Source organism: Chelonoidis abingdonii, chromosome 12, assembly GCF_003597395.2.
Source record: "Chelonoidis abingdonii isolate Lonesome George chromosome 12, CheloAbing_2.0, whole genome shotgun sequence".
Taxonomy (NCBI): Eukaryota; Metazoa; Chordata; order Testudines; family Testudinidae; genus Chelonoidis; species Chelonoidis abingdonii.
The window spans coordinates 6352952-6378623 of NC_133780.1; the positions used below are offsets into that span (position 1 = coordinate 6352952).

General features: G+C 50.1%; 2 protein-coding genes across 3 annotated transcripts in view; one reads left to right on the forward strand and one right to left on the reverse strand.

Moving 5' to 3' along the window:
- The window catches only part of LOC116825470 (zinc finger protein RFP-like), a 31564-nt gene extending 13161 nt beyond the window's left edge, over positions 1–18403 (forward strand). Inside the window, 6 exon segments of the mRNA XM_075071654.1 lie at positions 8685–8780; positions 9365–9595; positions 10196–10218; positions 10746–10861; positions 12112–12243; positions 17475–18403. Coding sequence (XP_074927755.1) covers positions 8685–8780; positions 9365–9595; positions 10196–10218; positions 10746–10861; positions 12112–12243; positions 17475–17989 — 1113 coding nt within the window. The 3' untranslated portion in view covers positions 17990–18403.
- Positions 1–25672, reverse strand: part of LOC116823721 (zinc finger protein RFP-like) — a 415971-nt gene that overhangs the window by 359641 nt on the left and 30658 nt on the right. The gene's annotated exons all lie outside the window — the stretch shown is intronic.

The following is a 25672-nucleotide window of genomic DNA, read 5'->3' on the forward strand; positions in this document are numbered from 1 at the left end:
AGGGACAGCTCTGTCCACCATTAGGGAATTTTCCCTCGAGAACCTCCTGTAACATTTCGCAAAAACCCCAGGGGCTCACAAGCCCAGTTTAGGAACCCCTGATCTAGGTTCCTTTTCAACAATACAACAGAACCGGCTCCAGCCCCACCCAGTAACCTGCAGAAAAATCATCACACCACCCCTGGGCGCTCTAGAAGCAACACCACCCCTGGGCACCTCTAGAGGCAAATACTTCCCCCTCTCACAAAGACAACGGAGGTACTGAGGTATGAAAAGAAACTTTGAATGAAAGGAGGGAAATCACACAGCATTCATTTGGGGAAATGCTGCAAGCTGGATTAATAAACATAAAACCATGAGCAAAACAACCACCCTGGAATACATTGGGCAGTGACCTTTTGTCTCAGGTTTTAATTCAAGCAACCAAAAGTTCCTTTAATGTGCCCACTCCTTCTACCTCTACAGCACTCACAGTGAAGACCCAGAATGCAGAGGTGCATCTGCAGAGTTCACCTCTCACCCTGGCACTGGGCAGGGGGTGCATCTTGCTTGCTCTACTGTCCAGGCATTTGCTCTGGCACCGGCTGCCTTGCCAGCCACTCACAGTTCTACTTACCACCACAGCAACTGCTCATCCAGTTATTGGCTCGCCACCCCACACTCTCTGGGACATCTTCAAGTCGTACCACTTAGCACAGCTCTCAGTGATTTCAGCTGCTAGTGGGGAAGCCTCACTGGTAGCACAGACAGAGCAGTCTATGGTATCAGAGAAACTCTCCCAACGAAGATCTAATGATTAGACCTGACAATCAGTTGGTGTGTAATAAAACTCCTCATTGAATCTTAACCAGCTCTGTGATTACACAGTGGACACAGAAAGGATTGGATAGCATCCAGGGCTTATACCATCTAGTACAGATAACTCACCACCCTCTCACACCTCCACTAGTCTTTGGAACCAACATTTCCTGCCCAGCAAGGGAAGTTGAGTTGAGGGGGAACCCCTCAATCAGGGTATGTCAAGCACAGTTCTGCTGCCCTTGATTCACACAACAAGGATAACAAGACTTTAGTACAGGGCTCGGCAACCTTTCAGAAGTGCTGTGCCGAGTCTTCATTTATTCACTCTAATGTAAGGTTTTGCGTGCCAGTAATACATTTTAACGGTTTTTAGAAGGTCTATTTCTATAAGTGTATAATATATAACTAAACTATTATTGTATGTAAAGTAAATAAGGTTTTTAAAATGTTTAAAAGCTTCATTTAAATTAAAATGCAGAGTATCCCGGATCAGTGGCCAGGACCCGGGCGGTGTGAGTGCCACTGAAAATCAGCTCACGTGCCACAGGTTGCCTACCCCTACTTTAGTACCTGTGTCCCCAATAGCAAACTGACTTGTGATCCAACACCAGCCAAAAGGGATCATTTGGGCAAAGCAGCCCCATCATGCTGTGCACCGAGGCAGGGTGGGTGTGTTCAGGGGCAGCTCCAGGCACCAGCACTCCACGCACGTGCCTGAGGCGGCAAGCCGCAGGGGGCGCTCTGCCGGTCGCCTCTAGGGCGGCAGGCAGAGTGCCTTCGGCGGCTTGCCTGCAGATGGTCCGCTGGTCCCGCGGCTTCGGCGGACCTCCTGCTAGCACGCCTGCGGGAGGTCCGCCAAAGCCGCGGGACCAACAGACCCTCTGTGCTTGGGGCGGTAAAATGTCTAGAGATGCTCCTGGATGTTTTCATTCAAACAAGGGCAGCTCCTAAAGTGCTGTTCCCCAGCTCATGAGTAGGTGTCAGGAGAGAGCTCATTCAGAGCCTGCTGCATAAAGAATGTCCTGGTTGGACTGAGGGCACATCTACACAGCACCTGGGAGAGGTGTCATTCCCAGCTCGGGTGCATGTAAACATGCTGACACTGCTGGAGCGAGCACACTGCCAATAGCAGTGAGGCTGCAGCAGCAAGAGGACGGATTGGACCAGCTGCTGGAGGAGAAGCAGCTTCAATGTCTCCTGGAAGCAGAATTCCAGTGGTGCAGGGGGGCTGCAGCCAGCGCTCCAGGGAACTCTGAACATCCACTGTCAAAGGGACCTAAGTGGGTAAAGTTACTTTTATGCCAAAGTCTTCGCATGATCTGGGTCTAAGTTATGACAAAAGGCAGCAAGTGAATGAGACAAACCAACTGGAGTCTGAGGAGTGGGAGGGGATGATGAGGGAAGAGTAAATCTCATTTACAGATTGTCTGTCCTGGGATGGTTGTGAGGCTTCATGGATGTTGGTTCCATTGCTGGGAGATGCCTGAGTGAGAGACAAAAGAGACGGTATCAGACCTTTTTATATTAAATACCCGAGTGTGTCTCTGTCTATTTCTCTGTCATAATTAAAACACAGCTCTAGGAGTTCATACTGGGGACACTGTTCTAATATGAAAGCCTTAAATCTCACCTCTCTTCTCCTTTCCTCTTTCAGACACTCTGCAGTCTGAACTGGAGAGAAAAGGGGGAAATCCCTAGGACCATTCAGACGGGGTGAGATTTTAGGAGAAGATTGTCTTTAAATTATGAGAAAATTCCAGTGCAAACATCTCCATTGAATTGTAGCTAAAGTTACCAACCAAAGCGACAGTGGCCAGGACACAAAGCCCTAAAACTAGCCCATTTAGCAGTGAGGAGATCCAGGCACACTGGAACAGGGAAGACCAGGGGCCATGGTGGTAAGGCCACTGAGGCCTGCCCATTTTTTAACATGGGCACAGTTTGGGGGCAGGAGGCCACTGTAAGCCTTGGGCACGTGCGGAGTGTCACAGGCAGTGGTTGTGCTTCAGGCAGGGCAGCTGATCAGCTCCTCCCATGAGGAACAGCCCCTGCCTGCAATGCCAGCTTCTTCCCAGTGCCAGTCCCTCTCCGTGGCCCCTCTGCACAGGCTGCGGGAGGGGCTGACTTTAGGGTGCACAGGCTGTGATGTGCTGGGGCCCTATGTCCCAGCTCCAGGATGGAGGTGGGTTTTACCTCCCCAACCCCCCCTGCACTGCATGTGCAGAGAACCTAGTTTTGGGGTTGCAGTGAATGGCACTCAGGGTGACTGACCAAGTCACTCAGGGATTGATCCAAAAGCCTTTTATGTGACTGGGAATCTTTCCTCTGATTTCAAGAGCCACCCAATCAGGTCATGGGATCTTCTTGTGCTTTGGGGTCTATGCTTGTAAAAGAAGTTTATTAACACTCAGGTTATCAGCATCTCTGGGGAAGTGGCTAGTGACGGTTTCTCAGTCATTGTTTGACAACAATTAATAAGATCCACTGTACTTTGAATTACAATTTTGATTGTTGAATCCCCAGTGACCACCCAATCAGCATCTTCACTGACATGAGCTGTAAATATCTAAGGGACACAGCCCTGAGCACCTGTCCCTTTGCCTTTCTCGCCACTGCTGGATTTCCAAATCTGCTCCCAGGTGGTTGCCTTCCCAGACTCTCCCATGCCCCCTCTGTCTGTCCCCAGATCCCCTCCTGCAGCCAGGCTGGACAAGTGGCCTGAGAGCCTTGGGGACAGGAGATCTCTGGTTAGCCTATCCCCTGTACAGCACAGGAGCCCCAGCACCAGCTCCTCTCACACCCGTTGCCATCTGCAGAGAGCCAGGAGTCCCCGGGAGCTGGGGAGACTGTGCAAGGAAACAGAAGCAGGAACCACCAGGCTAAGAACAGGTGTGACGGCTGCTCTCTTGGCCAGCACACCCAGCACTGAACCAGGGACCCCTAGAGCTCTCTGTTTGCCCCACATCCTGTGCAGTGCAGGACCCCTAGTGCCAGCTCCCCTCACACCCACTGCCCTTGGCCATTGGGCCCCAGCTATCACCTAGTGGGGAGGAGATTGGTCTCAGTACAGCATTGAGTCCCTGGCCTCTCTGCTGGGACTGACAAACAGGGAGAAAATCAGTGCAGGATTTGCTGGGGGGTGGTCGTGTTACAGGGTCACCTGCCCCACTAGAGCCCAGGCTGAGATCCCAGCACATTCCACAGGCCCCTGAGCCACCATCAGATGGACTTTCAGCCTTGGTCTGTGTGGTGGTGGTGGGGGGAGGAATTGGGTTATTGCCCTGGGGAAGGAGGAGATTTAGCTGCCCACAGACAATTTTAACACTTCCAAAGCTTCAACTTTTTGACTCTCAGTGTCCAGTGTCATTAAATAGTTATTGTATGACCAAAATATTGTCTGATCCCCCCATAATTTCCTACAGCTGTGAAAATTAAAATTGGTAACAATTGTGTCAGTGACTCTAACCCAGATGGCAAAGTTCGTTGTCTGACCGCGAGAGAGACAGGCAACACCAGCAAGGTCCGATCAAAAGCTCTTTATTGACAAGTGCACGCATCAACAGAGAGCAGCTCTTCTCCAGAGAGAACCTGCCAGCCCTTTTACAGCTTAATATAAGCTTATATAGAGAGTTCCGTCGCGTCATAAATTATTCACTTGAGCAACCCACCCCCTTTTTCTAACAACTAGAAACTAGACACCTTTAGTATACATGCATGCCTAAAGTTAGAAATGTAGGGGAGTTAAAAACAGACAAACAAAACCATGGAGTGAAAACAAGGAGGCTGGGAAGCTAGAGTTCTTATCAGTTCTTCGAAGGGGCTGCTCCTAACACAGCACATCTGGTACTATGCCAGGAATGCAGCTTCTCTCTTATCTCACTTTTTCCCAGCGCTTGTGAGACATGCTGCTTTTTCAGTGTTTTCCACTCAGGAATTACCCAAAAATCTCTGTTAGGCTGACTTTGGTCAGGTTGGCATACCTGGTTTTGTCTGCTATATCTTTATTCAGGCCTAACAATTGGAATGAAATGCTGAAAGCCAGATCTTTGTGCAGCTGTGAAAGTTTACAGTAAATATAAAAATTGCTTAAAATGAGCATTATCTGTCAAAATTATATAGTATAAAAAAAAAGAATTCCACCAAGTCTGACTATGGCTCCTTAGACACACACACTCTGCTCCTGCAGGCTCATCCTCACAGGGAGAGCTGACGTCCATGTGAAGTCCCAGTGACCCTCCCCACCAGCACTGGGGCTGATTGCCAGACCAGAGCCCTAGTGGTAGCCCTAGTGGTACATTTTTCAACCAACAAACACCTCCATGGGCGAATCTTAACAGGTAGGCCTCCAACTGAACCAAAGAGCAGTGAGTCAAGTTCCAGGAAGGGAACCAGGCCCTTGCTGCTGCAGGCGGGCACATAGGTATGTGAACTCAGATTATGGAAAGCAAAGCCTGCTTCACAAACTGCCAGTAATGGAGCCATGCGCTTGCAGAAACCACACGTGAGAAAGTCTCACAGGAGGAAGATCGACATGTACCCGTCTGTCTGGCAGTATCTTCACAGACCTGTCACACTCTGGAGTGTGGGCAAAGAATATTCTTGCCGAGCCGCATCTGCCAGTGCTGGATAGAGAGAAGATACCAAATACAGCAACGCCATCCAATGCCCTAACATAGTGCAGAGAAGATGAAATTGAAATGGCAAAACAGAGAAAAACCATCAAAAGGAACCCCAAACAGAACGCAGCTAGGCAAAAACATGGTAAAGAAATCACCAAGCAACATGATTACAGGCCAGCAAAGAGAGCAGATAACGAGACGGATGTGTGTGAACGGGAAACACCAGGACGCTCTGAAACTGTTCTGTGAATGAGGATTCAAACCCCCATTCTGAATGTGGTTGTGCCGGACAGATTCCGGGCCACCGCGCTCACACTCATGGATTCCACATACAAGGAAGCCGACAACGAGGAAGTACAAGGTACAGAATTGCTGTCCAGATCTATAACTGGGTAATAACTCTGATTTGAATTACAGGTAATAGGCAGGTCACTAAGTCTTCCTTGAGGACAGCGCTGTACTGTGTCATCTCAAGCTGTGTGGTAGCCTATTCATTGCATGAAAGAGGATGTAACAAATTAATGATACTCCAAGACCTTGCAAGAAAAAAGGCAACAGAACAGATTTAAAAATAATGTCTGATGTAGCGAAAGTTTCTACTACAGCAAAGCTAGATCACTTTTCAAACCCCGCTCCCACAGTGAACTAAAAAGAACTACATCTGGCAGACGGGAAGTTATTTAAAAATGACAGTGAGGTTTGATTCACAAGAGCTTGCAGGCCAGATCAATAGGAGCGACTTGCCTTCAGAACTGAGAGAAGGAGAGTTACATAGCTGTGGCTGTTAAATTACTGAATTAGTGATCCACCAGAGTATTATTAACTGTATAATTGGCATACCAAGCAAGCCCCTACAGCCCCCCAGAGGAGATAATAATCATGACATCAAATTGCACGGGGCCATGAACGCAAAGCACAGTGTTAGGGACAATTCCCTGATACCCGAGCCATTTAGAGTCTAACTCAGGGCATGCGGGCACAAAACTACAGCCCAGAGGGCCACATACCGGCCCTACAAGGGACCATCCCAATGGCCCAGACCGTCGATCTCAACACAGCATGGGAAGGCTTAAGCAACCTCCCAGCCCTACTGTCCCCCCTGCCCCCAGAAGCCACACGACTGCGCAGCCAGCTCGCTCTCAGGCTGGCGATGAGCTGGGCAGAGGCTGCAGGCATCTGCCAGCAGCCGTGTCTTGCCTCGAGTGAGGCATGCGCAGGCTGCCAGACGTGCATGCTCTGCAGTGCGTGGCTAAGGGAGCTGGGGAGTGGTTGATAAGGGCAGAAGGTTTCCTGGGGGCAGTACAAAGTAGGACTGGAACAGGGGCAGTTAAGGAATAGGAGCCATGGGCAGTCCGAGGTGGACCTAGTCAAGGGGCAGGGGGTGGATTAAGGGGTAGAGCAAGTAAGGGGCAGTCAGGGAACAGAGAGCAGGGGGGGTTGGATGCAGGGTCCCTGGGACGGTGGTTAGGGACGGGGGGTCCCGGAAGGAGGTGTTCAGGAGGCAAGGAGTGTGTGGGGGTTGGATGGGTCGGGGATTCTGAGGGGAGCAGACAGGGTGCAGGAAGTGGGAGGGAGCAGATAGGGGGCAGGGGCCAGGCTGTTTGGGGAGGCACAGCCTTCCCTACCCAGCCCTCCATACAGTTTTGCAACCCCTATGTGGCCCGTGGGCAAAAAGTTTGCCCATCCCTGGTCTAACTGACAAGAGAGACAAAGAGTGGGAGGAGAGTTTTGCAACCCCTGTGTGGCCCGTGGGCAAAAAGTTTGCCCATCCCTGGCCTAACTGACAAGAGAGACAAAGAGTGGGAGGAGAAACTGAGGCACAAAGCAGGGCAGTGACTTGTCCAAGGTCACTCAGTAGGTCAGTGTCAGAGCTGGGTATAAACCCCCACCTATCCAAGACCAAGCCCATTTCCCCTAACCACTAGCCTACACTGCCCCCCTCAGCACCAATGAGCAGTGATGAAGTGCAAACAGTAGGAAGAAAAGATTCCTTGATGAAAGCCCAGGCTCAGCAGGGAGACGAAGGTTTCTCACTGGGATTCTGAACTCCTGTGTTGCTCCATAAGGGGTTACACTCAGATGCTGCCGGCCTGCACTAGAGGAGATCACGGGGCTAAACACTGTGTGGACTCCCGGCACCTTGAGCCCGCACACAAAATGGCTCCAGACAGCTCTGGTCCATGCCAAGTACCACTGGGATTTCACTGGATTGTAGCAAAACGAATCCCAGGCTGGAGCTGAGTGGTGCCAGTCTGACCTGTTCTGTTGTGTACGTGGGCAAGGACCAGCCAAAATGGTTTCATTAGTCTCACCAGGCAGCCTTTAGAAATCTCCCAGAATGCACTGCTTCCAGGATCTTTACCAGGGAATGGGATATTGGGGACCTACCCAGGGGGCATTGCCACTGAAAGGGTTTAGGGCAGCAGTGGGGCAAACCCCAACTGTTCTCTATACAAATCTGCCTGTCTAATTAGGGTGGCCACTGAGGCATCCCCAGAACATAGGACATCCCCACGCCTGCCTGCATGGGCCCTCCCACACCTGAATCGCTCAGCCTGCATGGGCTCTCCCCCACCTTGTTCAGCTCGCTCCCACCTGCATCATTCTGCATGGAGATGCCACCCTCACCCCCACCCCTGTCCCTGCACTCACTGGTATCCTCCTGCGTCCTCAGTCTCCTCCTCTATCTTTTTCACTGGACAAACCCATGTCCAGTGCTGGGTCCCTACCGGACAGGGATAGTGCTCCACAAAACTGGAGACTCTGCAGCTTCCAACCAGACAAATGGCTTCCCGACATCTCATGTGGTTTGCCCTGGTGCTTACACCAGCTCTTTCCAACCAGTGCATTCCCCAGGGCTTCAGAGCTGAAATCCCAGCCCATATTGAAACCCTAGTGGCTTCTGGGATTTGTATCACTTGGTTTGTTAAACCTTCTTTAAAAAAAGGCCTGTTAATTCACCCCCATGTGACTCCAGTGTCCTGTTGTGTGCTGTACGACTAGTCAATTCACAAATATTAATAAAGCTTGGTTATAATTCACATCTCCGTCTAATTACTGAAAAGACTGAACCTGATTTGGTAATAAGTTGGAATATGACACACTCCCAATCTGCATTGATAAGGTTTCATCTCCTTGGTAACCCTGATGTCACAAAGCGATTAGGACCAACACTCATCTTGGGTTTTGGATGGAAAAACACAAAGCTCCACACCCCTCTCAACCATTCAAATAAAAGCTCCCAAATCCTTACTGTTTCTTCAGAAAAGAATCCAGACCCAATTGAAGACTCTGAGGGATGAGAGAGAAAAGCTACTGGGATTGAAAGTGACTGGAGAGGGGAAAAGCCAGGAGTATCTGGTAGGTGCCTGTTGTGGTTAACCAGCAGGGAGTGGCAGTGGGAGGTCTGTTTGGAGGCAGACTTCTGTGTGCCCTTGGTGAAGATGGACCTGTGTGTGTTTCTCCATGATCATGGATTGCTGGGTTAGATTCATGTGTTGACAATCCCTAAGCTTCCATTTCGGTTGATGAGTTAATGTCTAGCTCTTGGGACTTGCCCAGAAATCTCCCCCAAGTGACCTGATTGTCACCCGTGAAGTGCTGTCCACTGGGTCTGGTCATTTTGTGCATTAACATGTTTGTTTCTTTTTTCTCCCCTGGTGTTTCTCAGTGTAGCACTGAGTCCTGCCTCCCTCTGCTCTGGGTCTGAATTCCCAGAGACCATAAATAACATATGCTGACCATGACAAACATCGAAACCTTTCTTTCAGAGAGATAGGGGCTGAAGGGGAAGCTGTGAGAAAATCCTCTCCTAAGGGTAGAGTTAAATGTCAGAAATCTTAGGATTTTCAACCAAGTTCTCCCTCCTGCACACTCAGCGCTCCATGAAAGGGCCCCAGACACCATTCATATCCCTGACCAGCCCTTTCCATATTTTCATACAGAAACAAACATAAACCGAGAGGCAGAAGATTGTGTCTGAATTTCAGCAACTGCGGCAGTTCCTGAAAGAACAAGAGCGACTCCTGCTGGCCCAGCTGGGGAAGCTGGACAAGGAGATTGTGAGGATCCAGAATGAAAATGTCAGTAAACTCTCCAAGCAGATTTCCCATCTGAGTGAGCTGATCAGTGAGCTGGAGGGGAAGTGTCAGAAGCCAGCGAGTGAATTCCTGCAGGTGAGACAGGGAGAAACAGAGGAGCCAACTCCATGGGTGTTTAAGGGCTAGAGCACCCATGGAAAAAAATTAGTGGGAGCTTAGCACCCATTGGCAGCAAGCTCCCCCCTCTACCCCCAGCGCCTCATGCCCACCAATCAACTCCTCCCCCTCCCTCCCAGCACTTCCCACCTGCCTCAGTGGTAAGAGGGAGGGTGGAGGTGTGGCAATGGGGAAGGGGTGGAGTCGGGGCAGGGCCTGGGGTTGAGCACCCCCAGGGACCATTAGAAGCCAGCACCTGTGGTTAGAAACATCCCAGATCCCCACACAGGGAAGGGAGGGCTCCTGAATCATAAGCACTGGAGCCAGCGGTCAGAGATCTGACTGTAACTCGGCGTGTGCATTGCTGATATGTGAGTGACTATTGGTCACTGCAGAGTTACAAACACACAGATATTAGAGATGGAAAAGCCCATTAGCTCCAGGAATGCATGGCCCTGGGGTCAGGGCAGGGCCTCTCTTCCCCATATTTGCAAAATCCCTTCGCTGGGATCCCCTGTGTGAATCAAATGGAACTGAGAGTCTTTCCTCTCTCTCCCTCCTTCTCTTCCTCCCTTCTAGGATGTCAGAAGCACCTTGAGCAGGTACGTGGCTCCCTCTCACTTCCCCTCGCACTTCACAATACTGGGAAAGAGCTTTCTGTAGAGCATCTCCCAGGGCTCTACAGCCAAATGTGTGGGGAAGGTCACATTCTAGATACAAATCTCTCTGATCAACTTCATCCTGAGGTTCTCACCCTTGCACAGAAAACTCTGGAATTCTCCATTCAGTGGGAAGGACTGACCTCAAGTATTTCCCAGAGATGCCACAGCCATGGGGGACTGGCCACCTCAGGATAGTGGGGATGCAAATATGGGCCTTTCACTGTTGGGGCCCTGGTTACCATTCAGCCCAGGGTAGCAGTGGTCAAGAGTCTTTCCCGCCTGAGGACTGTCTGGAGACCTGTGTGGAATGAGCTGGGGCTTCACTCTAGTTCCTAGGGGACAGATTTCTACAGCTGGGAGAATCAGAGGAATTCTAACTCCAGACCCATTAGAGCAGCAACTCACTAGTAAGCACTTATAATAAGTCACTAAATGAACTATAATGGTGTGAAATTGTTTCTCTCCAGGTGTGAGAAGAGGAAGTTCGAGCAGCCAGAGGAGATTTCCCCTGAAGTGGAAGAGCGAGTCAGTGGTTTCTCCCAGAAAACTACTGCGCTACTGGAGGCTCTGAGGAAGTTCAAAGGTACCTAGAAGGGATCTAGGAGTGGAAACTAGGGTCAGTGTCTGAGACTGTGGAAAGAGAATCTCGTTGGTCAATTGGTTCATAATTAGATTATGTTTCTATTTAATGGTTGGATGAGAATGCCACACACCTAGGGTCCAAGACACTCAGACTGATTAATTCAACCCCTTATTTGTTCCAAAAGCATGTCTTGCCATTACAATTACTGTTAAAGTAAGAAATGACAGACATACTGAAAGAAATACTGCCCAGTTACCTTCTCCTGGGGCATAGGCAGGTCATGCTGCATTTCTCCTATGATGCTCCTTAAAATGTCTGACGTATTATACGCATCCAGATTATATATTTATCAGTTCTTTTCCAATCACCTTTGTGTGTTATGCATTGTAAGTATCTTCTAACTGGAAGGACTTTTGCAGTCCAAGCTATTTTCAAGTTGTTCTTGTTTCTGATTCGTTCATTACCAGTCATTTCACACTGATGTGCATGGGTCACTTTGACCCTTTTCTCCACATGGGATGTTTTGGACTTTGCTAACTGCTCCTTGGCAGCACATTGTGTGTGTCTGGTGTCTTTAAGCGCCTTGTGCAGTCAAAACATCTCTTTGTCCTATATGGCAGCTTATGAACAATCACTTAATTACAAGGCCACTTAAGGCAACATTCCCCTTATGTCAAATAGGATGATTTCTGAAAATCTTATTTCATCATATAAAAGAAAAAGGTTTTACCACTCCCAAAGGATCGGACACATTACCTGTCAGTTTAACGAATGTTTCAGATCTTACCCAAATACACCCTACAGCCATTTCTTATTAACTAAACTAAACTCTATTAAAAAACAAAAAAATCTTTCTAGGTGTAAAGAGTTCTTTCAGAAATAGTTCACAGTCCAATGTCTAATATCACATTCAGGGCAAATCAGCATAACTGGGACCTCAGTCTTGTGACTCAAACTTCCTCTGATGTCGCCTAAGCAGATCTGAGATGACACAATCAGGACCCAAGGATCTTTTATACAATTTCATGTCTTTTGACAAGTTGGGAGCTCAAAAGGATGTTGATTCCATTGCTGGGAGATGCCCGAATTGGAGAGGAAAGAGGTTTCAGACCTTTTCACATTAAATACCTGAGTGTGTCTCCATCTCTTTCTGTGTCATGATGAAAACACAGTTCTAGGAGATCAGAGTGATGATACTGTTATAAATATGAAGCCTGAAATCTCACCTGTTTTATCCTTTCCCCCTCCAGACACTCTGCCATCTGCAGTGGAGAGAAAAAGAGGGGAAGCACTCAGAGCACACAGACAAACAGGGGCTGCTAATAGGGAGTTTCGCAAGGGAGATCTCCAGGTGAAGGAGGAGCAAATACACCATCTGTGGGGTAAGTGACTGTCTGTAGTTTGTGTTTGTTTGTGTTTGGGGGTTACTTCCTGTGTGCTGAGCTTGTGTTTCTCAGTCTGGTTGGTTGGTTGGTTGGTTGTTTGAAGGACCGTGTGCTGTAGCTGGCAGTTGGAGGTTGTGAGCTTCAAAGGAAGGTTTGAAAGCTAGAAGCCTCTGGTAATTGGCTGAGCCTTACTCAGTGGGCGGTGCATTGACATAGGCCAGGGTTTTATAAACTAGAGTGCCTTGTGATAAAGGAGGATATTGATATAATAGGCATCACAGAAACCTGGTGGACTGAGAGCAATCAATGGGACACAATCGTTCCGGGGTACAAAATATATCGGAAGGACAGAACAGGTCATGCAGGTGGGGGAGTGGCACTATATGCGAAAGAAAATGTAGATTCAAATGAAGTAAAAATCTTAAGCAAATCCACATGTTCCATAGAATCTCTATGGATAGAAATTTCATGCTCTAATAAAAATATAACATTAGGGATCTATTATCGACCACCTGAGCAGGACAGTAATAGTGATGATGAAATGCGAAGGCAAATTAGAGAGGCTATCAAAATTAAGAACCCAATAATAGTGGGGGATTTCAATTATCCCCATATTGACTGGGAACATTTCACTTCAGGACGAAATGCAGAGATAAAACTTCTCAATACTTTAAATGACTGCTTCCTGGAGCAGCTGGTAGGGGAACCCACAAGGGGAGAGGCAACTCTAGATTTAATCCTGAGTAGAGCGCAGGAGCTGGTCCAAGAGGTAACTATATCAGGACCGCTTGGAAATAGTGACCATAATACAATAGCATTCCTTTTGCAGGCTTCATCCTCACGGGAGAGCTGACTCCATGTGAAAAGCCCAAGTGACCTCCACAGCCATGGGGCTTGATTGCAGCCAGAGACTACTGGTACATTTCTCACACACCTCCAGGGCTGTAATCTTAAGGTAGGCCCCCCCCTCCAACTGAAAAACAGGGCAGGGTCTGTTCCAGGAGGGAAACACCCCTTGCTGCTGAGGCGGGGTCTAGTTGTGTTTCAGGATTTAAAAAAGTCCTGCTACAAACTTGCCGGGAGGGGGGCCCAAATGGGGGGGGGCTTGGGGCAAGAGAGCCCCATGAAAGTCTCAGGGGGAAGCGACATGTCCGTCTGTCTGGAGTATTTCACAGAACTGTTCAGTCTGGGTGTGGGCACAATTCTGCCGAGCCTGCATCAGCAAGTGTGGGGAGGATCAAGATAACAGCGCCTCTGGCCCTCAGTGCAGAGAATGTGCAGAGAGAACTTCGGCCTTCCCTGTGGACTTTTCTTGTCAATCCTCTCTGATGCCCTGGGGGCTGTGTGGTAGAGAAGCAATAGCTTCACTGCCTCAGGACTGTGCAGCTGTTTGTACTGTCCTCTTATGAGCAGGGGCTCTGGGGTCCTGGGTAGAGTGTCACTGAGACATTGGGGGGAACACCCACTGGAATGGAAAATGGGGTTCTTTAGACCAGTGTCGCAGCCTTAATGCCTGGGGATCCTAGTCCTAGCCAACCTCTGGCGCTCTTGACTCTCTGACCCCTGGAGCTGCTCCCCTCCCTCTGCAGCCCCAGGTATGGTAGGGAACGGGTGAAGAATTCTGGGGGTGCAGCAGGAAGGAGAAAGGGTTTTACATCATCAATAATCACTCCAGGAAGGCAGTAGTAGAGCAACAATTTTTTCTGACTATTCTGCATCTCATCAGGGGTTAGTTTGACTAACTACACCCCCCCCCCTTCACACAGAGTTGTTGTAAGTTTTCAGCTTGAGCAATTTGTCATAACTATAATGGGAAGAGAACAGCCCCCTGTGTACAATACTAATAATATCCTTCATGGCAGCGACACCAAATCTTCTTTACTTTAAGGGGTTAAGAAGCCTCAGGAAACTGGCTGACACCTGACCCAGGCACAATAGGGCAGAGTACTTTCAATCTTTGGTTGTGGGGAAGTCTTTTGTTTGTGTTTTGTTTTTGGGGGTTCTCGCTCTTGGAACTAGAGGACCAGACATCCATCCCGGCTCTTCTCCAAAATCCTTTCTGAACAGTCTCTTCTATTTCAAACTTGTAGAAAAAATAGCCGACAGCAAGCGGTTAGTCTTATTTTTGTTTTCTACTTGTATATTCCTTTTGCGAAGGATTTTACCTCTGTTTGCTGTAACTTTGAACCTAAGGCTAGAGGGGGTTCCTCTGGGCTATATGAATCTGATTACCCTGTAAAGTATTTTCCATCCTGATTTTACAGAGATGATTTTTATCTTTCTTTCCTTAATTAAAAGCTTTCTTTTTAAGAACCTGATTGATTTTTCCTTGTTTTAAGATCTAAGGGAATTGGATCTGGACTCACCAGGAATTGGTGGCGGAAAGGAGGGGGGATGGTTAAATTCTCCTTGTGTTAAGATCCAAGGAGTTGGATCAGTGTTCACCAGAATCTTGGTGAAAGAGTCTCTCGAGGCTACCTAGGGAGGGGAAGGTTTTGGGAGGAAAGTGGGTGTTCCAGACTGAGGAATCTGGATGGTGGCAGTGAACCCAGATCTAAGCTGATAGTTAAGCTTAGAATTGTTTATGCAGGTCCCCACATCTGTACCCTAAAATTCAGAGTGGGGAAGGAACCTTGACAGCAATGTAGCTAGATTAACCTAAGGTTTAGGGGTTGGCCAGTGGCTAGAGTGGCAGAGCTACAATATTACACCTGTGTCCCTGAAGTGCCCTAGTGTAGATGCTTCCTACATTGACTGAAGTCGTTTTTCTATCGCTTTAGTTAATTCCCCTTTCTGTGAGGCCGTAGCCAGGTCACTGGCAGAATTCCATTGTCTGCACTGGGGGCTAGGTCGATCTGGCTGTGGCACTCAGAACACACAAAGTTTCACTGCCCTGAATAATGTCGCCAGGTTGATCTAAGTGTTAAGTGTTGAGCAGGCTTAAGAGGGGTTTCCCTGGAGCTGACTGGAGCACAGAGGCTGAGAGACTGGCTCGCAGCTTGGTGTGTGCGAGGCAGAAAGCCAAGAGAACCAGTCCTGAGTGTGATCCCAACAGGAAACTGAGTAACAGAGTTTGCTTCAGGCCCAAGTTTCCCTGGAAAGGCAGACTTGGAGTCCTAAGTAAGAAAACTGCCGGCTGCTGGTTGTTTGTACCGTGTTCAGGGCACAGGAATGTGTGGACATCGTTTGTAACTAATACAGATTGCACCACAGAAATACCTGACTCCTATAATCCATTTCTCCTCCTGATGGAAGAACCTAGCAAGGCCCCAAACACTGGCTAACTACTGAGATCAAAGGAGCAATGGTACAACCCAAGTCAGAATCTAGACCTGTGGAGGCAAATGTATTGGTGGGAAACAGCTGCGGGAAGCTCCAGCAGCAAAGAGCCTGTGCAGAGGAGCAGATTGCTGCTAATTGTGGACTTCAGCATATCCAGTTTTGTGTGCTGAGCAGTCCCCATTGTCCCTTCTCTCAGGCCTGACACTCCTCTGCCCACAGTCACACAAAACCCAAACGGGGATCCCTGGCTCGTATTTCTGCCAGAACCAGACAGCAGACAGTAACGGGGTAGCTGTGTTAGTCTGTATCCACAAAAACAACAAGGAGCCCAGTGGCACCTTAAAGACTAACAGATTTCATAGAAATCATAGAATCACAGGGTTGGAAGGGACCTCAGGAGATCATCTCATCCAACTCACTGCTCAAAGCAGGACCAATTCCCTGCTAAATCCCCAAATCTCTAAATGGCCCCCTCAAGGATTGAACTCACCACCCTGAGTTTGATGTATTTGGTCATAAGGTTTTGTGGGTAAAAAAAACACTTCCTCAGATGTATGGAGTGAAAATTACAGATTCAGGCATTATTGTACATGAAGAGAAGGGAGTTACCACCCAGTCATTGTGGGATCAGTATTGGGCCAAGGACAAAGACCACATCAAGGACTGGTGACATGACCATTATCACCTGACTCTGCACAGACTGGCCTAGGGACTATGGGGAGGGTCAGTGAGATGATTATCAGACAAACTCTTCCATCTCCTTATCCTCTTCTCCCAGGATCCGGCTGCAGAGGGAGAGGTTTGCCCAGTAGCGAAGGTGCTAAGTTACCCAGGTTCTGTTCTCTGCTCTGTGTGAAGTGAGGCAAGTCACTTATTCTGTCTGGGCCTGAATTTCCCCTTTTCTAAAAAGGGGGAAACAGCCCTTCCCCATCTCACAGCAGCAGAGGCATCATATGGGTGTGGGGGAGGGGGGAAGAGGGCACATGGGGTCATGTGTCCCCCAGATTTGCTGCCTGGCCTGCAGTGACCATGCTCACAGAGACTGAGCATGTTCAGTAACATCAGCTGAAGGCACTGCCCTCACTCTGCCCCCACCCCCCACACTGCCGGCAGGTTGTCTCTGCACAGCAGTATGGTGAGGCTAAGCATGTTGGCATTTGTGAGGTGCTCAGACAGTGCAGTGATAGGGGGCAGGTAAGGACCTGCAATCACTAGAAGTGCAGCTGTTTCCTGTCACATCAGATCACAAAAACATCACATTGGGGTTGTCACAAACTTGCCTGATTTCACACTGACTCTTTCACTAGCTGGTGTTTCTTTTAAGATGCCAGCTCCTGGAATCCTGTGATTATGTGACAATCTCAGCTCTCACTTTAACAAAGGTCAGTGTCTTGCTCTCATGGCTGAGTAGGAAGGGTTGAGAATGTGACCAGAGCGAATCATGAACGCTCCAAAACAAACAAAAACTCCAGAATGTAATTTTTTAGAAGAAAACCCCTCGTGTTTCCTTCAGCGAACCTCAAGATTTTTGATTATGTGGTGCTGGCAACACTGCCTTGGCATTGATCCGTTTGTTTTCAGGCCTCTTGTCTCCAGCAAAGGCTCTAAGGACCTAAATATAAAAAAGAACACATATGCTGGTGCAGGGNCCATCGAATCCGCTTCTGCCTCTCGTGGCAGGGGACAACCGGAGTTGACGGGGAGAGAGCTTGGGGATCAATTCATCTCGTCTAGACTACACTCTATAAATTGATCCCCAATAGATTGATCACTGCCCTGAGGAGCTGCAGTGACATCCCTGCTCAGTCTCAGGTGCCCAGGACAGAGGCAGCTCCCTGGGATCCAGGCCTGTCCCAGCCAGAAGGGGGCTGCTGGGGAGTGTGAGAAATGGTCCCAGCCTCCCCCAGGGCTGAGCTCTGCCCCTAACACTCTGATTCTCTCTCCAGCGAATGTGACTCTGGATCCAGACACGGCTCATCACGAACTCGTCGTGTCTGAGGATCGGAAACGTGTGAGATGGGAACGCATACAGCAGCGGGTGCTCAACACCCCTGAGAGATATGACACTGAGCTCTGTGTGCTGGGCTGTGAGGGATTCACCTCGGGGAGACATTGCTGGGAGGTGGAGGTGGGGGATGGGGGAGGCTGGGCTGTGGGGGTGGCCAGAGAGTCTGTGAGGAGGAACGGAGGGATCTTCCTTTGCCCTGAGTGGGGGATCTGGGCTGTGGGGCGGTGGGAGGGTCAGTTCTGGGCTCTCACCTCCCCTGTGACCCCCCAACCCCTGAGCCGGGCCCCCAGCAGGATCCGGGTTTGTCTGGACTGTGACCGGGGGCAGGTGACATTTATCGATGCTGGTGATGAGGCCCCAATCTTCACTTTCCCGCTGGGCTCCGTCCCTGGGGAGAGAATCCAACCCTGGTTCTGGGTAGAGATGGGATCCCGGCTCAGCCTGTGTCCCTGAGACACACGGTGGTGGGAGGAGGAATATCTCAATGGGAGCCCGGAGATCAGCCTCTCTCGCCTCACACACCCTTGTCTCTGTGACCTCTCCCTGTGGACTTTCTGTCATCCCCTCTGTGACCCTGGAGGCTGCTGCGTGGTAGAGAAGCCAATAGCATCACTGCCCCAGGGACTGTGCAGCCTCTTTGCCACTGTTCTCTGTGACCCAGGAGGACTCTGGGGATCCTGGGTCAGACAGTGTCACTGAGACATGGGGGGGAACAGCCCACTGGGAATGGAAAAATGGGTTTCTTTAGCCAAGTGATCCCAGCCCTTATGGCCTGGAGGACTCCTGTCTACACAACCTCTGGCCTGTTAGCTCTATGACCCCTGGAATCTCCTCCCCCTCCCTCCCTGCAGCACCAGGTATGGAGGGGAAGGGGTGAAGAACTCCTGGGGGTCCAGCAGGAGGAGAAAAGAGGTTTTACCATCAATGCAATAAATCCACCTCCAGGAGAGGCAGTAGTTAGAGCCACAAATTTTTTTCCGACCTATCTGCATCTACAGCAGGGGTTAGATTGACCTAACTACATCACACAGGAGTGTGTAAAGTTTTCACAGCTCTGAGCAATTGTCATAACTATAAGGGAAGAGAACAGCCCTCCTGTGTACAATGCTATAAAATCCTTCTGGCCAGAGACACCAGAATCCTTTTTTACCTTTAAAGGTTTCAAGTAGCTCAGGAAACCTTGGCTGACACCTGACCCAAAGGACCAATAAGGGGACAAGATACTTTCAAATCTTGGTGTGGGAAGTCTTTTGTTTGTGTCTCTTGTTTGGGAGTTGTTCTCTCTTGGGACTAAGAGGGACCAACATCAATCCAGGCTCTCCAAATCTTTCTGAACCAGTCTCTCATATTTCAAACTTGTAAGTAGCAGCCAGGCAAGGCGGGTTAGTCTTATTTTGCTTCTCAACTTGTAAATGTTCCTTTTTACTGAAAGGATTTACTTCTGTTTGCTGTAACTTTGAACCTAAGGCTAGAGGGGTTCCTCTGGCTTATGAATCTGATTACCCTGTAAAGTATTTTCCATCCTGATTTTACAGAGAGATGATTTTTATCTTTCTTTCTTTAATTAAAAGCTTTTTTTTTAAGAACCTGATTGATTTTTCCTTGTTTAAGATCCAGGGAATTGGATCTGGACTCACCAGGAATTGGTGGCGGAAAGGAGGGGGATGGTTAAATTCTCCTTGTGTTAAGATCCAAGAGAGTTGGATCAGTGTTTCACCAGGAACTTGGTGAAGAGTCTCTCGAGGCTACCTAGGGAGGGAAGGTTTGGGAGGAAAGTGGGTGTTCCAGACTGAGGAATCTGGATGGTGGCAGTGAACCCAGAATCTAAGCTGATAGTTAAGCTTAGAATTGTTTATGCAGGTCCCCACATCTGTACCCTAAATTTCAGAAGTGGGGAAGGAACCTTGACAGCAATGTAGCTAGATTAAACCTAAAGTTTAGGGTTGGCCAGTGGCTAGAGTGGCAGAGCTACAATATTACACCTGTGTCCCTGAAGTGCCCTAGTGTAGATGCTTCCTACATTGACAGAAGTCGTTTTTTCTATCGCTTAGTTAATTCCCCTTTCTGTGAGGCCGTAGCCAGGTCACTGGCAGAATTCCATTGTCTGCACTGGGGGCTAGGTCGATCTGGCTGTGGCACTCAGAGCACACAAAGTTTCAACTGCCCTGAATAATGTCGCCAGGTTGATCTAAGTGTTAAGTGTTGAGCAGGCTTAAGAGGGGTTTCCCTGGAGCTGACTGGAGCACAGAGGCCTGAGAGACTGGCTCGCAGCTTGGTGTGTGCGAGGCAGAAAGCCAAGAGAACCAGTCCTGAGTGTGATCCCAACAGGACTGAGAAACAGAGTTTGCTTCAGGCCCAAGGTTCCCTGGAAAGGCAGACTTGGAGTCCTAAGTAAGAAAACTGCCGGCTGCTGGTTTTGTACCGTGTTCAGGGCACAGAATTGTGTGGACATTGTTTGTAACTAATACAGATTGCACCACAGAAATACCTGACTCCTATAATCCATTTCTCCTCCTGATGGAAGAACCTAGCAAGGCCCCAAACACTGGCTAACTACGAGATCAAAGGAGCAATGGTACAACCCCAAGTCAGAATCTAGACCTGTGGAGGCAAATGTATTGGTGGGAAACAGCTGCGGGAAGCTCCAGCAGCAAAGAGCCTGTGCAGAGGAGCAGATTGCTGCTAATTGTGGACTTCAGCATATCCAGCTTTGTGTGCTGAGCAGTCCCCATTGTCCCTTCTCTCAGGCCTGACACTCCTCTGCCCACAGTCACACAAAACCAACGGGATCCCTGGCTCGTATTTCTGCCAGAACCAGACAGCAAGACAGTAACGGGGTAGCTGTGTTAGTCTGTATCCACAAAAAACAAGGAGCCCAGTGGCACCTTAAAGACTAACAGATTCATAGAAATCATAGAATCACAGGGTTGAAGGGACCTCAGGAGATCATCTCAGCTCCAACTCACTGCTCAAAGCAGGACCAATTCCCTGCTAAATCCCAAATCTCTAAATGGCCCCCTCAAGGATTGAACTCACCACCCTGAGTTTGATGTATTTGGTCATAAGGTTTCGTGGGTAAAAAAAACACTTCCTCAGATGTATGGAGTGAAAATTACAGGCATTAATTATACAGGCATTATGTACATGAAGAGAAGGAGTTACCCACCGCCCTCGTCATTGTGGGGGGATCAGTATGGCCCCACTGCCGAAAGATGCTGCCGGCGGACAGCAGCAGTCATTGAGCTGCTCAATTGCCTGCCGCTGTTTTCCATGGCACATCCGGCAGAGGTCCTCTTCAAGGACAAAGACCACATGCAAGGACTGGTGACATGACCATTATCACCTGACCTGCACAGACTGGCCTAGGGACTATGGGAGGTCAGTGAGATGATTATCAGACAAACTCTCCATCTCCTTATCCTCTTCTCCAGGTTCTGGCTGCAGAGGGAAGAGGTTTGCCCAGTAGCGAAGGTGCTAAGTTACCCAGGCTCTGTTCTCTGCTCTGTGTGAAGTAGGCAAGTCACTTATTCTGTCTGGGCCTGAATTTCCCCTTTTCTAAAAAGGGGAAACAGCCCTTCCCCCATCTCACAGCAGCAGAGGCCATCATATGGGTGTGGGGGAGGGGGGAAGAGGGCACATGGGGTCATGTTGTCCCCCAGATTTGCTGCCTGGCCTGCAGTGACCATGCTCACAGAGACTGAGCATGTTCAGTAAAACATCAGCTGAAGGCACTGCCCTCACTCTGCCCCCACCCCACCACACTGCCGCAGGTTGTCTCTGCACAGCAGTATGGTGAGGCTAAGCATGTTTGGCATTTGTGAGGTGCTCAGACAGTGCAGTGATAGGGGGCAGGTAAGGACCTGCAATCCACTAGAAGTGCAGCTGTTTCCTGTCACATCAGATCAACAAAAACATCACATTGGGGTTGTCACAAACTTGCCTGATTTCACACTGACTCTTTCACTAGCTGGTGTTTCTTTTAAGATGCCAGCTCCTGGAATCCTGTGATTATGTGACAATCTCAGCTCTCACTTTAACAAAGGTCAGTGTCTTGCTCTCATGGCTGAGTAGGAAGGGTTGAGAATGTGACCAGAGCGAATCATGAACGCTCCAAAACAAACAAAAACTCCAGAATGTAATTTTTTTAGAAGAAAACCCCTCGTGTTTCTTCAGCGAACCTCAAGATTTTTGATTATGTGGTGCTGGCAACACTTGCCTTGGCATTGATCCGTTGTTTTCAGGCCTCTTGTCTCCAGCAAAGGCTCTAAGGACCTAAATATAAAAAAGAACACATATGCTGGTGCAGGGCAGGAGGCGCTAAGGGGAGAGGAGAGCCGTGCTGGGAGCAGAGCAGCCCCAGCCAGAGCCAGAGAGGTGCAGCCCAAGAAGCTGAGGTGGAGGCAGAGCATCTGCAGTGCTGAGGCAGAGGGGAGCTGCAACGTGGCAGTCTGGATCTGGGTGCAGGTAGCAGCTGAGAGAGTGAGGGGGACCCTGAGCAGAGAGCTGGTGCAGGGGAGATGCCCCCAACCAACGGGGCCTTGCATACCATAACTTGGAGGAGCATAACCCTGACAGGAGGAGATGGATGCTGGGAAGAAGGGTCCTGCCCTCTAGAAAGCCTGAGGGAATCTGGCCACCACTAGAGCAGGTGTCCAACCTGCAGCATCCCTGCAGCACAGCCAAGCCCTCTGAGGAACAGTCTGTGAACTGCCCTGACATTCCCGAGACACTGGTTGTGGTTCCCCCTGTGCCCACAGAGCGAGGTGACATGTTTTCCTTTCATCTTTCCCATTTTTTCCTTAATTTTTTTTTTATTACTTGCCGTTTAATAATTGTATTTGTTCTGAACCTCTATGCAATGGTCAGGAAGAGATTGAGGGAATCCTTGCGGAGTGGAGAAGAGCACCCCACAGAGGGGACACCCTAGCCCCTGTCCTGAGTGACCATGGCAAGGTTGGGATTGAGCCCAACAGGAATCCTGGGCCCAGCCTTGTTGGGGTTACAAGGAACTCTGCCACACAGAACAGTGGAAGGGAGACCTGGAGGTCAGGCAGGTCTCTGGGTAAAGGGAGTGGGAGTGAGGACTCAGATCCTTTCACTCTCTGATTCACTGGGGTGGCGCATAAACCAGGAAAGTTCCCCACACTAGCGGACTGTTTCGCCCACCTTTTTTTGTGCACATCTAATGGTTTTTGCTAAAATTAATTCAGTATTTTAGGAAAAAGCGTCATAGCGGTCACCAAGCAAGAGCTAGCTGGCTGCAAAGCTCTGATGCCACCAAACATTTGATTCGTGAGAACCTCTGGGCTAGATGATCGATTTGTGACGATCCCTTCTGACCCTAAAAATCTGTGATGCTAACAGAAGCCAGACACAGAGAGGCGAAGCGCAGTGCGGGATATCGCTAGGACCCAGGAGCAGACCGGGGAGGCGGCTCTGGGGCAGCGGAAGCGCTGGGCTCCGGCCCGGCAGCAGGACGTGACTCGCAGCCGCTGCGGCGACTCAGGCTCCGGCGAGATCCCCGAGCCCCGGCGGCTGGTGCTGGAGAGCCCGGAGCCCTGGCTGCAGCCGGGAGCGGGGAATCTCCAGCAGGGCCCTTCCCGCTGCTCCCCAGGAAGCCTCTCCCAGCCAGGGCAGAGCCCCAGCCCGGCCCGGCCCCTGCCCCGGGGCCCCGCTCGGAGGGAAGGTTTGAGAGAGACCCGCCCCCCCCGGCACCCCCGGCTGCAGGGGAGGTTTGGCCCCAGGCTGCCTCCCAGCGGAGCTGGCTGCGATCCCGCCCCAGGGGCCCGGGAAAGCTGCCGCCAGCCCCGGTGGGTGCGGGTGGAGGGGAGCCAGCCCGGGCCGTGCTGGGGGTGGGACAGACGCACGTGGGGGAAGCCGGAAGGGGACTGAAGGAGGGCCGGGGGGATTGAGGGGGAGCAGATAAGTGTGAGGGTCGGGGCAGGAGTGAGTGCAGGGGCAGCTTGCACCGAAGAGAGGATGGGGTTTGTAGGGAAATCAGGGCGTGGGGGAATGATGGGGCTGAGGGAAGGAGGCTGGACTGGAGGGAAGATGGGGGGTCACTACGAGGGAAGGGGGAATGTGGGAGGGGAGGCTGGGAGGAGATCAAGCAAGAGCAGGACTGGGGGCGTCGGGGTGGAGGGAGAATCCTGTGGCAGAGACAAGGTAGTTCCTTTGTGAGGGGGCTTCCCATGCCCAGCTTGCCAGTGGGGATTTGTTCCCCTAGAAATGGCCAAACCAGCAGTGGGGGAGAGGCAGGGTGACCATCTGTCCTGATCTGGGCAGGACAGTCCTGAAGGACAGTGCAGAGTTTCATGTCCCGAATCCTGGGGGTGAATGACTGTGAAACACCATTTGTCCGGGATTCCCGGTGCCAGGGCATCTGCTCCTGCCCAGGCTCAGGCAGCGCCAGCTGTTCCCCGTGGGCGGGGCTGAGCTGAGCTATGAGGCCCCGCCCTTACTCCTCCTCCTTCCCTTGAGGCCCCATCCTACTGGCCAGGCCAGAAACCAGAGTCAGGCCATAGCAAGAGCCACCCAGGGACCCCAGGCTACTTTGAGGAGCCCCAGAGCCTCCACCTGCCCTGGCAGTGCACGCTGGGGGTGCGGGATAACAGTCTGGGGGATTGTTCTCTCGCACCCCAGCCCGGGCTCCTGAGCAGCTCTCGATCATTCCATGGCCGGCTTACAGTTTCTGACGGGGGAAAGAGGAGAAGCAGGGGGCTTCTGGCCTCAGGTGGGGCAGTTGGAGGAGGAGCTGCCCAAAGGGTGGGGCAGGTGAGAGACGGCCTGGTAAGGGGAAAGAAGAATTGAGCAGCTTTTTTTCCTTGGGTTTGAAGAGTTAAATGTTGGCTGCCCCTTCTCAATTCTTGTACTGGGACAGGCTATTCGGGTAGCGGTCACACTTCCTGGCTGTTGTTTTGTCATCTTGTTTTAAATGAGTGAGATCAGAGTAGGTTTTATTTTTTTTGTCAAAATATTGAGCTGAAAAATTGCTGAAGCTTTATTTTAGCTAGTAGACTCCCCCCCCCACCCAACCCCACCCATCCTCCCAAGTTTCAACTCAGTCTCTTGTGACTGAGTAAGAAAAAATTATGGTTCAAGTCTGGTTCCAGTTCCATTAAAAACTACCAGTTCAAACTGGTTCTCTAGTTCTCTTCTGGTGTGAGTCCAGGTGGACCAATGAAATCTGCAGCTGCTGAACTGTGCCTGGATCTGCTGGGGCAGCCAGGGAGGCTCAGTCATGGAGGGGGCACCTCTGGTACTGCTAAGCAGAGGAGGTGGTGTCTCTCTGTCTCTCCCTGCTCATGATATTAGAGCTCAGGAGTTAATTGAGCTTCCTGGGTCAGCTGATGTTGCGTCCCTCCCTTGTGATCCTGGAGCCCAGACTAAGCAGCTGCTGCTCCCCCAGGGGGTCTGTGCCAGGGAGAGACCTTCATTAAAGTCCTGTCTGTGCCCAACCCTGGGCTTTTCCCACACCAGCTCCTGAGCCGGAGCTGGCAGGGGAGGAAAGAGAACAAACAAACCTACAAAAACAGACTCCAACGAGAAACTGCAGAATTGGAATTAATTTGCAACCTGGACACCATTAAATTAGGGTTGAATAAAGACTGGGAGTGGATGGGTCATTACACAAAGTAAAAACTATTTCCCCATGCTAGTTTTTTCCCCTACTGTACTCACACCTTCTGGTCAACTGTTGGAAATGGGCCAGCCTGATTATCACTACGAAAGGTGTTTTTCTCCTGCTGGTAATAGCCCATCTTAATTGATTACTCTTGTTATAGTTGGTATGGCAACCCCCATTTTTTCATGTTCTCTGTGGATATATATCTTCCTACTGTATTTTCCACTGCATGCATCCGATGAAGTGGGTTCTAGCCCACGAAAGCCTATGCCCAAATAAATGTGTTAGTCTCTAAGGTGCCACAAGTTCTCCTGTTCTTTTTGAGGGAAAGGGCTGGGGCCGGGCAGGACAGTGACTCTGCACAAAGGGCCTGTTTCAGGGACTTGCTGGTGAGTTTGTACCAGAGGGGGAGGAGGATCTTCCAAAGCGGCTCCTTTGATTCTGCTCCTTTCTAGACTTTGTCTTAGTGACTCCATCCCTGGGGGCGGTTAAAAGTGTCTCAGGGGGTTCGT